General features: G+C 37.1%; 1 protein-coding gene across 27 annotated transcripts in view; it reads left to right on the forward strand.

The window, feature by feature from the left end:
* The window catches only part of PUM2 (pumilio RNA binding family member 2), a 107,635-nt gene that overhangs the window by 43,890 nt on the left and 45,413 nt on the right, over nt 1–18,332 (forward strand). For 23 of the 27 annotated variants that reach the window (XM_013996320.2, XM_021087793.1, XM_021087801.1 and 20 more), the window contains 5 exons: nt 1,500–1,770; nt 2,015–2,108; nt 9,379–9,504; nt 12,046–12,188; nt 14,463–14,592. In XM_013996320.2, the coding sequence (XP_013851774.1) occupies nt 1,500–1,770; nt 2,015–2,108; nt 9,379–9,504; nt 12,046–12,188; nt 14,463–14,592 (764 nt within the window). The remainder of the gene's footprint in view (nt 1–1,499; nt 1,771–2,014; nt 2,109–9,378; nt 9,505–12,045; nt 12,189–14,462; nt 14,593–18,332) is intronic. The other 4 variants (XM_013996324.2, XM_021087799.1, XM_021087803.1 and 1 more) reach the window with 1 other exon arrangement.

Here is an 18,332-nt window from a genome sequence, read left to right on the forward strand (position 1 = left end):
GAATCCTCAACCCACTGAACGAGACCAGGGATCGAATCTGCAACCTCATGGTTCCTAGTCGGATTCATTTCTGCTGCGCCATGACAGGAACTCTAAATTGGCTGATTTTAAAAAAGATCCTTTCAGTTTTATTAGTTTTTTCTTCCTATATATTCTGTTTTTTGCTTTTGTTTTTATTGAGGCTATTCCTGCAGCATATGGAGGTTCCTAGGCTAGAAGTTGAATTGGAGCTGTAGCTGAGGTCTACCCCACAGCCACAGCAGCACCAGCTCTGAGCCACATATGAAACCTGTGTCGCAGCTTGCAGCAATGCCATATCCTTAACCCACTGAGCTTGGCCAGGGGTCAAACCCATATCCTCACGAACACTATGTCAGGTTCTTAACCTGCTGAGCCACAACGGGAACTCCTCTTTATTTCTGATAATTTAAACTGGAATAATTTGGTATGATAAAAATGGCTTTTAGAGAGCACAGAAAGTTTTCATGGTAGCTTTTTCATTTTTATTATTTGGAATCATGTGTCACCTCTTCAGTCTCAATAAGGGAACTGAGGTCTTGAAGATGAAATGAATTTGCTCAAAATAATATATAATGATAGCATCCTGGAATGCCCTGGTGGCTCAGCAGTTTAAGTATATCTGACATTATCACTGCTATGGCTCAGATTGCTGCGGTGGCACAGGTTCGATCACTGGCTCAGGAACTTCTGCATGCCATGGCCATGGCCAGTGAATAAATAAATAAAGATAGAGTTAGGAGTTGCCTTTTGTCTTGGTTCACTGCTCTTTTCTGTTATATCCTTAAGTCATGGAGACTATGGTGATTCTTCTTGTCCAGTTGTGTTTTTGTTTTGTTTTGTTTTTTGGGGTTGTTTTTTTTTTTGACATATTAAGCAAGCTGTTAGGCACTTGTATGCTGGTGGCCAGGACAGGAGTATAGTAGGTGGATTTTGGTTTTCAGACTTCCCATGTTTGTCACTTGATAGTCTGTTATCATTCGTACCATCCATTTTGTCTGTGATTTGAGACAAAAATTTCAGGTACGGAGTCCCCTGGTAGCTCAATGAATTAAGGATCCAGTGTTATTACTGCTACAGCACAGGTTGCTGCTGTGGCAAGGGTTCTTCTCTGGCCTAGGAACATCTGCATGCCATGGGTAAGGCCAAAAAAAAGTTTCAGGTAGTCTAAGCCTAAATCATGATGTTGGCCAATTTTCTTAGCTGTAAAATTGTATCTTTATGCTATTTAAATTGGGGGCATTGGTCATTCATAGTATAAGAAAAAAGTAACTGTCAGCTCTTAAAAGGAAGCTAGATTAGACAGAAAAAAATATAATAAAGCAGAATGGTTAGTGACTTAGGTCTAATTTGCCCTCTGTATGCATCAGGAGGAGACAGCTCCCAGACTCTTACTAGTGCAGGGCCGGCCATTTGTCCAGATCTCCTTTTGGCTGACTTGTTACTTTTACTCATAATGCCTTTCTCTTTTCTTTATATAGTCGTACTCCTGGAAGTCGTCAAGCCTCTCCAACTGAAGTAGTTGAACGCCTGGGCCCCAACACTAATCCCCCAGAAGGATTGGGACCTCTTCCTAATCCTACAGCTAATAAACCACTTGTTGAAGAATTTTCAAATCCTGAAACTCAGAATCTGGATGCCATGGAACAAGTTGGTCTGGATTCCTTACAGTTTGACTATCCTGGTAATCAGGTACCAATGGACTCTTCAGGAGCTACTGTAGGCCTTTTTGACTACAATTCCCAGCAGCAGGTAAAGTTTGCCTCTCTTTCAAAGATGTTCCTCTTACCTGTGTACTAGTGTAGCCCGAAGTAGCATGAGGCACTGACATAAATAATAGGGGAGTTTTTGAACGATTAATGTTTTATTGAATAATATGTCCTTAATAGTTGAGAAGGTGATTTAAATAAGTATTTAAAATATTCTATTCCCAGCTTTCTAAGCAGAAATTAAATGCTTTGAGACTGATCTTTGTATTAAATATTTTCCTTAATAGCTCTTTCAGAGGACTAATGCGCTAACAGTTCAGCAGTTAACTGCAGCTCAGCAGCAGCAATATGCATTAGCCACAGCTCAGCAGCCACATATAGGTGAGTCTTTATAAGTTACCATTGTTATTACACTGTTAGAAAATCTTCTGTTAAAGTGTTAAGAATGTTTCATTTTTATTTACTGATGATTGGTGTAATTTCATTACTTTTTGAAACATCTCATTGAGACCAAACTTTAGTAGATGCCATGTATGGCAAGAGTAAAGATTAACTAGGAAAGGAGTTCCAGTCCTGGCGCAGTGGTTAACGAATCCGACTAGGAACCATGATGTTGCGGGTTCGATCCCTGGCCCTGCTCAATGGGTTAAGGATCCGGCATTACCGTGAGGCTGGCAGCTATAGCTCCAATTAGACCCCTAGCCTGGGAACCTCCATATGCCGTGGGAAGCAGCCCTAGAAAAGTAAAATAAATAAATAAATAAATAAATAAATAAAAAGATTAATGAGGAAAGAACAGTTTTATTTTTACTTGTATCCTTAGTGAAATAAGAATCTGTAACTTGATAAAGGCTGTCAGCACATGAATTTTCCTCAGTGAAGTCAAGATGTCAAACTCTTGGAAATTCAAATGTAGTTATAGGTGCCCACATCAAATCAGAATGCTTATTTTCAAAATGGTTTGGAAAGAGGGATCCCAAGAAAATTTTTTTAAATATTTTCTTCTTACTTCATTAAGCTCCTTGTTCTTTGATCTTTAGTCTTTTTTTTTTTTTTTTTTTTTTTGGTCTTTTTGCTATTTCTTTGGGCCGCTTCTGCGGCCTATGGAGGTTCCCAGGCTAGGGGTCGAATCGGAGCTGTAGCCCCCGGCCTACACCAGAGCCACAGCAACGCGGGATCCGAGCCGAATCTGCAGCCTACACCACAGCTCATGGCAACGCCGGATCGTTAACCCACTGAGCAAGGGCAGGGACCGAACCCGCAACCTCATGGTTCCTAGTCGGATTCGTTAACCACTGCACCACGATGGGAACTCCTGATCTTTAGTCTTTTTTTTAAGGGCTGCACCTGATTCGCAGGCTAGGGGTCGAATCACAGCCGTAGCTGCTAACCTACACCACAGCCACAGCAATGCCAGATCTGAGCTGCATCTACACCACAGCTCACATCAAGGCTGGATCCTTAACCCACTGAGCGAGGCCAGGGATAGAACTTGTCTCCTCATGGATGCTAGTCAGATTCATTTCCGCTGAGCCACGATGGGAACTCCATTTTAGTCTTTACTGTAACATGAAGTATTACAGTTACATATTTGTTACTGCTAGAGTTTAAGCATTAGTGTGTGTGTCTGTCCATGTTGTGGTTTTTGGTTTGTTTTTTGACTTGTTTTTTGGAATAATTACTGATTCACATGATGTTGCAAGGAGAGTACAGGGATTCCCCACCTAGTTTTCCCTAAATGGCTCTATCTTACATAATTATGTACTGTAGTTATGTAAGTACTAAAGGCAGGTGTACACACTGGTAAATGTGTATGTGTAATATTTATGTCATTTTAGCCCATGTGGAGATTCGTATAACCATTTTTACACCCGATTCTGGCTGACCTTGATATCCTGTTTGGAAAAGTTGCGAACACACTCATTTTATTTTCGGTTTTAATCAGAGTTGACCACACATTTCTAGATGGCTTCTAAAAAACTCTAGACCTGTTTTTTCCTCTTTTCCTCAGCTTCCTTTATCCATGTACCTAGTCCTTTCTCCGTGTTAAAATCATTCTGATTGCTGTATGTTCATGGGCCAGTATAACACTTTTTATTCCTTGAGGCTTTATGGTAAGTTTTATATGTGGCAGGCTAGGATACCCATTATCACTCTTCTTTTTGGGAGTTGCAAGTTTTTGGTTCTTATTTGCTTTTTCATGTGAAGTTTCTTTTTTTCTTTTTTTTTTTTTTTTTTTTTTTTTTTGTCTTTTGTCTTTTGTCTGTTTGAGGGCCATACCGAAGGCATATGGAGTTTCCCAGGCTAGGGATAGGGATCTAATCGGAGCTGTAGCCGCCGGCCTACACCACAGCCACAGCAACAACATATCCGAGCTGTGTCTGCGACCTATGCCACAGCTCACGGCAACGCCAGATCCTTAACCCACTGAGTGAGGCCAGGGATTGAACCCGCAACCTCATGGTTACTAGTCACATTCGTTTCCGCTGCATCACGACAGGAACTCCTTCATGTGAACTTTTAAATCCTCTAATTTACTACCAGGTAAGGTTAAAATTTTAAATTAATTTAGGAAAACCAACATCTTGACATTAAATATTCTTATCCAGGATCTGGTAGTGTATTTTTACTTTTTGTTCAAGTCTGCTTTGGTATTTGTGAGTGCTTCAAAAATTTTTCTCATTTAAGTTTGCGTATTTCTTAATAAGTTTGTTTTTTGGGAGTTTCCATCATGGTGCAGTAGTTAACGTATCCAACTAGGAACTATGAGGTTGCAAGTTCAATCCCTGGCCTTGCTCAGTGGGTTAAGGATCGGCGTTGCCATGAGCTGTGGTGTAGGTCGCAGATTCGGCTCGGATCCCGTGTTGCTGTGGCTCTGGCGTAGGCCAGCAGCAACAGCTCCCATTAGACCCCTAGCCTGGGAACCTCCATATGCCCTGGGAGCAGCCCTAGAAAAGGCAAAAAGACAAAAAAAAAAAAAAGTTTCTTCTTTGGTATTTTATCTTTTGCTGTCATTTCACTTGGTTTCCTTTCTGTCATTATATCTTTCTTTATAAATTGGCACCTATGAAAGCTCCAAATTAGTATTTATTAAATTTTATGAATGATATTTTCCAGTAATTGAATCATTCCCACATTCTGAGAATCTGAGTTGTGTATAATTACTTTAATGAGCTCTTTTAGTTTCCTAATATTTTATTTGAGAGTTTTTAATAACATATAAAATTAGTCTTTAATTTTGTGTATGCATTTTTTGCTTTTATTTTGTTAGATATTGATACCAGTGTACTTGTGTCATAAAAATAATTTAGAAATTGTTCCCTTATTTAATGCCTTGGGAATATTCTATTTCTGCAGTACCAGTTGAGATTTCTCCTTTTTCATGCCTTATTTTGTTTTCTTCAGTTCCCTCTCTTCTTGGTAGTTTGGCAAGAGGTTTGTCAATTTTGTTTACCATTTCAAAGAACCAGCTCTCGGTTTTATCTTGGGGTATTTTAAATTACAGTGGACTTACAAGATCTTTAAAGATTTGTCAGAACTTAGAACTTCTTTGTGGAGTTCCCGTAGCAGCTCGGTGGTTAATGCATCTGACAAGGAACCATGAGGTTGCAGGTTGGATCCCTGGCCTTGCTCAGTGGGTTAAAGATTCAGTGTTGCCATGAGCTGTGGTGTAGGTTGCAGACACGGCTCGGATCCAGCAGTGCATAGGCCGGCGGCTACTGCTCCAATTAGACCCCTAGCCTGGGAACCTCCATATGCTGTGGGTGCAGTCCTAAAAAGACACAAAACAAACAAAAAAAGAACTTCTTTGTGAAACTGTCTGGGAAACTATGCAAATAAATTTAAAAACTTGAGTTAAATGAAAATATTTCAAAGAAAGCATAACTTACCAAAATTGCTCCCATCCTTTCATCTTTGTTCCACTGTTAAATATATTTATTGTTGATTATCAGTCCTTTTATCCAGGTTTGCTGGATCATCTCTTAGCTAGCAGATACTTATTTAGAACAGCACTGTCCCACCAGAAATATATGTGCCATATAGAATTTAAAATTCTTTAGTAGCCACTTTTTTTATTATTACTATTTTTGGCCACACCTGCAGTATGTGGGCATGGACCAGGGATTGAACCTGCGCCACACCAATGACAGTGCCGGGTCCTTAACCTACTGGACCATCAGGGAACTCTAGTGGCCACATTTTATCTGTTTTTGTTTGTTTTGTTTTGTTTTGTTTGCTTTTTTGGTCGCGACCACGGCATATGAAAGTTCCCAGGCTAGGGATTAAATGGGAGCTATAGCCACTAGCCTGTGCCACAACCACAGCAGCACCAAATCGGAGCCACATCTGTGACCTGCACAACAGCTCATGGCAACCCTGGATTCTTAACCTACTGAGTGAGGCCAGGGATCAAACTTGCATCCTCGTGGGTACTAGTCAGATTCGTTTCCACTGATCCACACTGGGAACTCCTGTTGGGGAATTGGCTGTAGCTTAGGAAATTGAGAGAAGAGCCATAGAAGTACCATGTGGCCTGCAGAGAGCTATAAGAGGGATAAAAAGTAAATTAGTAGAGATTTGTTTGACTTCTTCACCTTATAGTGTGTAGTTGGCAACTGTGATGAGTAAGTGTAAGAAGATCTCTCATGTAAGATAGTATCTCAAGCAGAAATTACAGTGCAAATAAGAAAGAGCAGTCAGAGGGTAGTCACATAACACACAGTAGAGTTTATACCCCTGATGTAGAAATAAGCGAAATTTAAGTTCTGAAAAGAATTTTTAAAGTTTATTTAGAATATTGAAAGACTTAAGCCATCAAAGATCAGAGCTCTTGAAACAGTAAAATGATGTGAAGCAGACCACTTCAGATTCTTGTCAATAAAAAGATATGGGTGGGCTACATAATTAACTACCTATCACCTAGGATTAAATGACCAGAAAATAAAACTTTTAGGACGTCTTTTAGAACACTGAAATATAACCTATAGTAATCAGGATGTGGAGAGGAGTAAAGGGTAACCAAAGATGTGCAAGGCATATGTTAAAAAAAAAAAAAAAAAACTATATTTCCGAAGGCTTGAATAAATGGGAACACATGCCCTTTGGGGGAAACTCAATATTATAAAAATGTCAATTCTCTTTAGATTTAATTGTGGATTTAATGTATTGATTGGAAGCCCAACAGGATTTTTGGGGGGAACTTGAAAGTTTGCTTTTTTATGTTTGTTTCAGAAAAAGTTAATCAAACACTAAAGTGAGAGATGGGCTTACTCAACGATACTTCAAAACAGTTATTATCAACAGTGATTAAAACAGTGTGGCACTTGCCTAGAAATTATATAAGTAGATCAGCAGACAAGAAGACTTTGAAATGGTTTGTTTGTGTTTGGGGTACAGGGGTAGGGTGATTTTAACCTTGACCTTGTAAATTAATTATAAAAATATCTTTGGGAAATAGCTTGGAGATAATTGGGTCATATTCCTGATGGATTAAAAATTTTTGTGTGAAATAAAGATATGCAAGATTTGATGTTTTGCTTCTTGATAGCACTGTTAATTAAAACCAAAACTTTTTTTTTTTTTTTTTTTTTTGGTCTTTTGTCTTTTCTGTGGCCACACCCAAGGCATATAGAGGTTCCCAGGCTAGGGGTCAAATCGGAGCTGCAGCCACCAGCCTACACCTCAGCCACAGCAACTTGGGATCCAAGCCGGATCTACGACCTACACCATGGCTCACGGCAACACCAGATCCTTAACCCATTGATCGAGGCCAGGGATCATACCCGCAACCTAATGGATCCTGGTGGGATTTGTTAACCAGTGAGCCACAATGGGAACTCCGAGACCAAAACATTTTCATGGTTTTATTTTACCTCTCACATTAACAGCCTTTTAAAAGTTTGATAATGTCCTATTTTGGCAGGAATGTGAGTGATATTTTCATATACTCATGACAGGGGTGTAAATTGGTGCAACTTCCCTGGAGAGAAATCTGGAAATGTGGATCAAGAATTTATATGTATTTGTCCATTTAAGTGAATTTTCATGGAGATATGATAGTGTAGTATACTTAAAAAATAATAGCATTATTTATTTATAGCAAAAAGTTGTGAACCATTGTAGTAAATGGGTTAAATCATCTTCCTTTTTACATAGTAGGATACATACTATGCAGCTATTAAAAGTGAATTAGATTGATATCACATAGAAAGGGCTTTATGGTTAATTGGCAAATGAAAAACATTAAAATACCATTATACACTAAAATACAAAATGTATGAATGTGTGCAAATATATACACATTAAAAACTTAAGAAAGATATGGCAAAATGAAAAACAAATTGAAGTTTTCCTGTGACCTGGTGGGTTAAGGATCTGGTGTTGTCACTGCACTAGCTTGCCTTGCTGCTGTGGTGGGGGTTAGATCCTTGGCTCAGGACCTTCCACATGCCTCAGGTGCAGCTAAAAAAATTTAGAAGGATATATATTTATGCATTTATATGCATGTGTAAACATAGATTCAAACATACATGTTTATGTATACCCACACAAGCATATTGTTTGATGTCTAATATGTTGTAACTATTTATAAATGTATCTATGTATAAATGTTGTGAGCTTAAAATAAGTTTTTTAAGCATGTTTTTTCAGCAGAAGCTTTGATGTATATATCCATTAGATCATACTAATTATTTTTCAAATATTTGAAACTCTACTTTTTATCTGCTTTGTAATGTAAATATTGAGAGAGCTATATTAAAATCACTTCTAAAATGGGAAAATACTTTTTAGAAGGCTATAAACTAACTGTTACTAAGGATTACCTGAGGCTTTTAGCTTTCCACATTTTCAAAGTGATTTAATAGTACCTTATGGTAAAAGGTCTATATCCTGACTCGTGCTCGGTACCAGCAGTTGTATTCTCTAATAAGTACTGCAGTGCATATTTTAAAATCTTTCTGAGCCTATACTGAATCCATATTGGCGTATATTAGGCTCAGAAGTGGTCATTCCCCTGCTCTTCATTGTTTTCCTTTTATTTTCAGGCTAAAGTCCAAACTGCTTAACATGACTCAAAAAGCTGTTCATGAGGCTTCATTACCATCATATGTCCAGTTTTATCTTGTATGCTACAATCCCACTCCATTTTACCCAAAGCTCATTGGATGCCCCTCCTCTCTGTGCTCCTAGCACTTTTTATAACACTATATTCTAATTGCCAATTTACTTGTTTATTTTTCTCACTAGGTAGAGTGATTTGTGAGGGCAGATCACATCTGTCTTCCTCACTGTTGAATCTCTAGCTCATGGTATGGCTTAATAAAGGTTGAATGGAAAACCACTATTGAACAATAGTACTAACTCTATAAACATTTATCATGTGCCTGTTATGTGCTTGTACTGTACAGTCACTTATTTAATTCTGACAAAAATCACTATTGATAACACCTGTTACATAAACAAAGAACCTTGGGGTCAGGTTGTGTTATGTATCCAAGGTCACTTAGTTAATAAGAATTTGAGCTATTATATACCCTCTCCCCTTCAACCCCAATTTCAGAATAGAAACTTTTGTGTTTTTCTTTGTTTTAACCTAATGAAGAACGTTATATGTGTTTTTATTTATTATTTCTCCCTCTTTAAAATACAGCTGGTGTATTCTCAGCAGGCCTTGCTCCAGCTGCATTTGTGCCAAATCCATATATTATTAGTGCTGCTCCTCCAGGAACTGATCCATATACTGCAGCAGGATTGGCTGCAGCAGCAACATTAGCAGGTAACTTACTGTTCATCTTTGTTGCTTGTTACAGAGTTAGTTTTAATTTGGGGATAAGCTTTATTTTTGTCTGGGCAATTTGAAGTTCCTAGGAAAAACTGAAGCATTTTTCCAGAATGAACTGAAGTTTCCAGAGAGTTTATTTTTTAACTGTAATGCTACAGGAGAAAACCTAATTTGATGCTCCTGTACATAGTTGGTTTACATTTTGTTCAATAGTTTCAAAAAATCTTAACATTACCAACCACAAATCTTTACTCTTATGAGCAATCCCATACCCACAGAGACAATGCAGAGTAACTTCTCAGAAAATATAGTGGGAGTAGGTACTGTAAATACCCAAGTCAGGGGAGAGTAGAGGTAAAGAGGTTCAGCACTCTTGAGAGAATGTCTATAAAAAGTAAAGTTTAGCTAACTTAAAACATGCAAGCAAGCTGAGGGACAAGAAAGTGAGACAGGGTTGGAAAGAACTTACTAATAACTATCAAAGCTTGGTACCACCCCTCAAAATCTAAAATAAAGCCCCAAAGTCCACACTGTCACATGTCATGTCAATTGTATCACAGTAAACCTGGGGAAAATTTTTTTAAGCCAAACTGTGTTATTTAATGAAGGAGAGTTGTGTACTGGTTAGGCACAGTCTTACTGAGCAAATTGATTTACCGATCTTCTGTAGGGTTTTGGGGGGAAGGTTGTTTTAGGTTGAGTTAGTTAAGGACAGGAATAAATTTAGTCTTAGACATGGTTTATGTTGGTTACCAAGGCAGGAACATAGCAATATCAACTATAAAAGTGTGTTCATTGGGTTGAGTCTGCTGATTGGCTGACTTTTCATAATTTTAAGCTGCCACTGATTTTTTTACTTTTAGAGATAATTTCACTGAATTATCACCAATCAGTTAAATAATTTTAAATCTGCTTGTAGTTATGTTATCATGACTGTAGAACAGTCAGTTATTTGTGAGTTTTGTTTTGTTTTTTAAATACTCAAGTCTTTAACAAGTGGAAAAAAAGTTAGAAAAACAAGAATTTTCATCATAGTTGGCAGGCCGAAGCTAACCTATCATATTCAGTAGTTTTCACGTGATTCCACGAGGATGTGATTTTTTTCTGGTACCATTTAACTGGTCATCATTAAGTCCTTGGTTTTAAGATAAGCATTCCAGGCATTCTGGACTTACTTAGGCTTTCTAAAATCAACACTGTCTTGTAGAAACAGAAGTGAGCCAGATAATACAACTTAGATTTTTTTTTCTAGTAACCACATTGTAAAAGTAAAAAACAGGTAACATTAATTTCAGAGGCATGTGTGATAATAGCCCAGTATATTATTATCAGTATTTTTTAAATTATTAATAGTTTAGATTTTTTTTTTTAAATGCTAAGTCTTCAAAATCTTCTATGTATTACATACTTATAGGACATCTCATTCACGCTATCCAGCTTTAATTGTGTAGTCACAGGTGACTAGGCTGTTTTGGACAAAGAATAGATGGATGTCAGCGTGTTCCTTCTTTTTATAAATCTTCTGTGTTTTAACAGTCTTTAGAACTATGTTTTACCTTTAAACTTTTTAAAGATTTTCATTTTAGTGATTTGGTCATTTACACTGGGCTTTATTTTCAAATCAGAGTGAAACCAAGAGTTTGGCTTTGTAAAGTATACACATTAGATATACTAAAATATCAATGGGATTTAGAACATCAGTCAGGAATCATGATATATATCTTATTAGTTTAATAACAGGGCTTTTTTTTTCATGATGCTATTTAATGTCCAGAAATCAAATGTTATCTTGAATAAAGTAGAATACAGCAAAAACTCATTCTATTTTTCCAATTTACTTTTTTATGTCTCTATCCCTCTATGATTATATTACATAGTTCTTTCTTGTCTTAACTCACTAGTCCCATTTTTCATTTCTTTTCATGTGATTTTCAGTTGCTTTTTGAAAGTTGTGACTCTGTTTCAGATGTGAAAAATATTTTTAAATTCAGTGATTACAGTTCAGACACAATTGTAGCAACCTGGGTACCAGAATATTCCCTAGTTTTATGTTGTATATTATAAGTGAAAAGGCAAAAGTGTTTTTTTGTTTTCAATAGAAGAAAAGTATCCTTTTTAAAGAAAGTAATGAATTGAGCATGGGAAATCTTACGGTTTTGTGGTGTCTGATGTTCCTGTTTGCCAGTATCGAACCCATAAACTAGATTTCAGCAAATGTTGAGTAGATAGTTGAGTGTCCTGTGAATTCATTGGTCTTCTTGAGTTTATTTTCATCTCTCTCCATTAAGGCTACTGCTACACTCTTGAATGTTTTGTTTTTAATAGTCTATAGCTAGATGACACTTTCTTCCTAATGGAATTGGAAAAAAGAGAGGGGGAAAAGCAATTGTATCTGGATAGGGGATTGTAAAGACATCTGTTCTAAGCCTTATGCACTGTCTCTTTGTATGATCTAATGGTAGCTGACCTTAATTATCTGTAAAATGTAGTGACTTTTAAAATTTTTTTTTTGGGGGGGTGGGGTATGGGGTTTAGGTCCGGCAGTGGTTCCACCTCAGTATTATGGTGTTCCATGGGGGGTGTATCCAGCCAATTTATTTCAGCAGCAAGCTGCAGCTGCGGCAAACAACACAGCAAATCAGCAAGCAGCTTCACAAGCTCAGCCTGGACAGCAACAGGTATAGGCCTGCCTTCATTAAATAATACCTGAAGTGTCTTTAAAATTGTGTGTGAGCACCTTGCATTCAAGATCTGTGTTCTCTTTTTATTTTCCTCTGTATGTAGCACAGTACCTATCATATATATGTAGTTGGTGCACAAGTATTTGTTATGTGGGATGTTTTTTTTCCTCTAGTCATAATTATAAAAATTTAAAGATTTGGTTGTATTCCACTTCCACATTTCTCTTATTGAAACAATGTTAAAATCTCTAGCAACTTTTAATTTTCTGGAGTTCCCATTGTGGCTTAGCAGTTAATGAACTGGACCAATATCCATGAGGATGTGGGTTCGATCCCTGTCCTTGCTCAGTGGGTTAAAATCGAGCATTGCCGTGAGCTGTGGTGTAGGTCACAGATGCAGCTCGGATCTGGCATTGCTATGGTTGTGGTGTAGGCCGGCAGCTGCAGCTCCGATTGAACCCCTAGCCTGGGAACCTCCATGTGCCACAGGTGCAGCCCTAAAAAGACAAAAAAAATTTTTTTTAATTTTCTTTTTATCCCTTCTTAAAGTGTGCTAATACTATTCCTATCAAAATAATTATTTCATTTTCTTTTGGATGTTTAAATTACTGTTTTAAATATTAACTTAATAAATTTTTGACCAGAGGAAGATTACTAGGAGATTACTAGTAAGGAGTAAGGAGATTACTTATATTTTAAACAAGGAAAGATGAAGTATTTTCACTAAAGGTTGGATTTAATTTCTTAAAACAAAAAAGTTTATCTGAAAGATTTTTTTTAAATTTTAGCCTCTTTCCTGGAACTGTTTTTTTAGTTAAATGTAAAAGAAAAATTCTGATTAAAAATGCTAGAATTCTGGTTTTCAAGTTTATCATATTTATACCAAAGAAGCAACTTAATGACAAATATTGTTGTATTTGTTACCTGACAGTTGAATTTTCTTCTATATTGATATTCTGTTAAAAATGTCCTTTGACTAGGTCCTTGTAGAGTATACCACAGCATCATTTAATAATTCTTTTAAAATCTATACCTTCATTGGGCAAACAAAAATATCATATTGCCTGAACTATATGTACCTGTGTGTGGTGCTTACTTACAGAGATAAAATGAATCCTGCTTATCCTAAATTGTTTGAATATTTACCTTTGTGAAATTAATGTGTATCATGCTTATGTATAATCGCACTATGTACTGCAAAGTAGTAAAGTTTGACCAACCTTAAGAATTTCCATTTTTTTATGAAGTCTTGTGTTCCCTTTTTAACTCAAAGGTTTTGTAGTAAAAAGCATTTTTTTACTCACTTTTATTAAAGCTTCTGATAAGTTGGCTCAGATTCAGTTTTCACTCTGTATCACAATCTCATAACAGACTAATTGAATAATCATATTTAATTTAGTCCCTTAAGCTTCCTATGTTGTAGTTTTTGGTCTTAGGGAATAATAAAATTTAATTTTTTTATCTTTAAGATTTTGCCATTCCTCCCTTTCCTCCAAATAAATCTCTCTCATTTTAATACTGCTTTGGTAAGTAAAAGAGCACAAATACTAAAAATGACTTTTTCTGGAATTCTGTTGTGGCTCAGTGGGTTAAACACCCAGCTATTATCCATGAGATGTGGGTTTAGTCCCTGGCCTCCTTCAGGGGGTTAGGGATCTGGAGTTGCCATGAGCTGTGGTGTAGGTTGGCAGCTGTAGCTCTGATTTATCCCTTAGCTTGGGGACTTGCGTATGCCACAAGTGTGGCTGTAAAAAGAGAATAAAAATAACTTTTTCTGAAGACCTTCTAGAATCTCTATGTTGCTTAATACGTTGTTTTTTTGTTTGTTTGTTTTTTGGTGGTTTTTTTTTTTTTTTGTCATTTTGCCTTTTCTGGCATATGGAGGTTCCCAGGCTAGGGGTCTAATTGGAGCTGTAGCTGCCGGCCTGCGCCAGAGCCACAGCAATGCGGAATCCAAACCGTATCTGTGACCAATACTACAGCTCATGGCAACCCTGGATTCTTAACCCACTGAGCAAGGCCAGGGATCGAACCCGCAACCTCATGGTTCCTAGTTGGATTCGTTAACCACTGAGCCATGACAGGAACTCCTAGGTTGTTTTTGATGTTAAGTAATTTGTGCTTTTTTATGCTCAAGTGATATTTCATTAAATGTAAATATGTTCAAAGAATAGTCAAAGGCTATTTGTGATATATGCAGAGTGTCCAAGATAAATTTACTTACCTCTTACTCATAATTTCGTTTTTAAGGAAATCATTTGTCCTTTGTAGGTTCTCCGTGCTGGAGCAGGTCAGCGCCCTCTTACTCCCAATCAGGGCCAGCAAGGGCAGCAAGCTGAATCACTTGCAGCAGCAAATCCAACTTTGGCTTTTGGTCAGGGTCTTGCTACTGGCATGCCAGGTATATAGTTAATTATGGAAATTTGAATAGATGAATGTTACATATAGGTTCTCACACTGAAGAATGAAAACAAATCAGAAGATATCTAAAATCTTGCCTGTTTTGGAGTGAATCATTGAGAACGTGGGTGCCAATAGTTGAAATCAGTATTGTTTGGGAGACTTAATGACAGATATGTATTAGAATTCTCAAAACATTTTCTTAGTCTATTTAATTCTTAATGGAGTGCTCTAAGAAATAAAACCATTTGGTGATATGTAAAACAAAACTTTTATGCCATTCTTGCCTTTTAAGGATATTTAGTCATTTAATTGGTTAATGTTGAGAAGTGTACAGCTAAAATTTTCCACTTAGGACGTTGTTCACTCTTGTTTAGCACATTTATAGTATTAACCTAATGTTATTTATAACCTAATGGCAACAGTATTTACTGAAATTTTCTGCCCATTGCCACAGCACAACTTTTAGAAACAAAATAGATTTTTTGTGAAGTAAATTCCTATGAAACTAAGTACAAAATTACTACTTTAGTAAATAGTGGAAGATGGAAGGGAAAGTATTTTTCTTAAGCTAGTAAAGCAGCACTTGTTATGTTTTTAAAGTGAAATTTAAAGACATTTGAATATCAGTAGATAATGCATCACTTCCCCTTCTGTTGGTTAATTCTCTCCACTTCTGAAGACTCACTTTTTTTTTTTTTTTTTGGTCTTCTTGCACTTTCTGGGGCCGCTCCTATGGCATATGGAGGTTCCCAGGCTAGGGGTCGAATCGGAGCTGTAGCTGCCAGCCTACACCACAGCCACAGCAACGAGGGATCCAAGCCGCGTCTGCGACCTACACCACAGCTCATGGCAATGCCGGATCCTTAATCCACTGTGCAAGGTCAGGGATTGAACCCGCAACCTCATGGTTTCTAGTCCGATTCGTTAACCACTGAGCCACGATGGGAACTCCAGAAGACTCACTTCTAATGAGTAGTTACTCCTATAACTATATAGATTACAGTGGACCCTTGAACAACACAGGTTTGAACTGCCTGAGTCCACCTATGTGGATCTTTTTTGATAAACATGTACTACAGTTCTGCACTGTCTGTGGTTGTTTCAGTCCTGTGGATGTGGAATATTGGATATGGAGAGTTGACTTTAAGATATATGCAGATTTTCAGTTGCATGGGAATGGGGGGGTGTTATTCAAGAGTTAACTAATTAATGAAATATGTGTTCCAGTTTCCATTTAATTGCACTTAGTTAAATGTTCTATTTAGATTGTTTAGGTAATGTGTTTAATGTATTGGAAAAGATCCCGACTTAGATGATTGACAACTTCTTTAAGGGCTGCTAAATATTTCTGTGTGTTATTTTGGAGATTTCTCTATCAATTACATTCATTCTGTTCTCTCTGAAATTCTAAGGTCTGATTATCACCTGTCTAGCCCTCTGAATGGAAATAAGATGTTAATATTGCTGTCCTGACGTACAGATGATGGTAGAATGTAGGCATTATTTTCTTTTTTTTTAACCCCAGCTATGTCCTTGCGTCATGAAAGTTAGTGTCCCAGAGCACTGTATATTAGAGACCCTGACAAAAGCAGCCCTTTGAGAAATGGACTGTGAAGCTGAAGTTGTTGTAGGCATATGGAGGGATATCATATAGGGCCAAAAAGAACTAAGCTGGGAGTTGATAAAAGCCACTTCTAAGACTACTCTGGATCCCTCTTGTGTTTCGGCTATAAGTAGAAAAGGGAGCAGTCACGGAGTACAACAGTCCAGGCTTACTAGATTCTAAAGTAGAACTTTGCTTTAAGATTGTGCATCTGGCCTATGTATATTTGCTACTCTTTGTAACTATTGCTTAATTTTCTAGGCTTTTAGTGCTGTCCTATTATTCATTTCTTATAAATGCCTTTGCTCCCCTTCTTCATATTCAGCTCATATTCTTATTAAAAAAAACATCAAGGTATTGTGCTATTTTATCATCTTTTGTCTTCTCAAAATTTTATGTTCACTTCTTTTTGTTCTCTAAGAAAGCTCTTTGATGCTTTTTTGTTTTGTTAATCAGTGAAATCTATGTTGAAAATCCTAAAAGAATTTTACACTATATTTGCCTAAAAACAGTTGACTATATCTTTGGAATAATGAGAAAATTTAAGACAGGTAAAACATTTAGGGGAAAAAAGATTACTTTATCTAACCTTCTGAGCCACAACATTTAGTCCCTTTAAAAATAAAATGTAAAATCATTTTTATAAAAGGGGTTATTAGAATTAATTTTTATCTGCCAGAGTGACTTGTTAACTGTTCACTTGATTCCCTTACTGTAAAACTTTTCTCTGATATCTTCTGTACTTTATTCTCTTCAGGACTGTGATGAAATAATTCTCCTTTCCTTATTCAAATAATTACATACTTACAAAGCTTAATGTGCTAATATAGAAGCTCACTTAAGAAAATCGGTGTTTGTTTCTTTAAGTCTTATACAGTCTAGCTTTTCCACTTTATGTCCTTTACTTCTCATCCATCAAATCTCTGGTCCTCATGCTATACTCGTCATGTGCTTTCAATCCTTCTGCTTGGTTATATATTGCCATCTGCTGTTTTTGTAGTCGTGTATGTATTTTCAGTCTTTCTTCCTCTGCTACCCCTCCTTTCCTGCAATCGCTATGCTAGTTTGCTCCTTCATCCTAGAAAACGTTCTCTCTCTTGTGCTCCCCTCTTGGACTACCTTTCAAAGTTTATATTGTACCTCACCCTTTTAACCCCTGTCTCCACAATTCCTTTTTTCCTTTTTCTTTTTCTTTTTATAGCTGCACCTGCAGCATATGGAAGTCCCCAGAGCAGGGATCGAATCCCAGCCGTAGATGTGACCTATGCTACAGCTGCAGCAGTGCTGGATTTATAACCCACTCACCACAGCAGGAACTCCCAGGTCTTCTTTTTTTATCTCTTTTGTTTTATTGAGCTCTCTAAGTAACAAACTTTTGAACTGAATGATTATGAAAGTGCTGCTTATTTAAACTTAGGGACAACACCTAAGACAAAACATAAAAGAGGAGTTTATAGGCTTGGGTGCATACATTATAAAATAAGTTTCCACATGGGAACCATAAAAGGAAGAGAATAAACCCGAAGAATTGTGGAGGGAACCCAGATAATAAAGATAGGAGCTGATGTGGATGAAATAGATGACAGACATACAGTTGAAAGAATCAGATTATCCCAAAAGTTAGTTCTTTGAAAAGACAGATAATAAACCTCTGAGATGATCAGCAAAAAAAGGAATTATAAAGAGAGCAGATTGTATTGTGGCTCAGCAGGTTAAAGACCTGATATTGTCTCAGCGAGTTAAGGATCCGTTGTTGCCGCAAGCAACAATGTAGAATGCAGCTTGGATCCATTGTTGCTGTGGCTGTTGTGTAGGCCCTAGCTACAGCTCCAATTTGACCCCTAGCCTGGAAATTTCCATGTGCCGCAGGGGTGGCTGTAAAAAGAAAAGGTAAAGAGAGAAGATAATATAAAATATAAGCAAAATAAACAACTAGAAAAATGTAACTAAACAGACTCAAGGAGAGATACATAGATACACACACACACACACACACATATATATATATATAATTTTTATTTATTTATTTTTGTCTCTTTGTCTTTTCTAGGGCTGCACCCATGGCATATGGAGGTTCCCAGGCTAGAGCTCTAAATCAGAACTGTAGCTGCCAGCCTACGCCACAACCACAGCAA

Source organism: Sus scrofa, chromosome 3, assembly GCF_000003025.6.
Source record: "Sus scrofa isolate TJ Tabasco breed Duroc chromosome 3, Sscrofa11.1, whole genome shotgun sequence".
NCBI classification, from domain to species: domain Eukaryota; kingdom Metazoa; phylum Chordata; class Mammalia; order Artiodactyla; family Suidae; genus Sus; species Sus scrofa.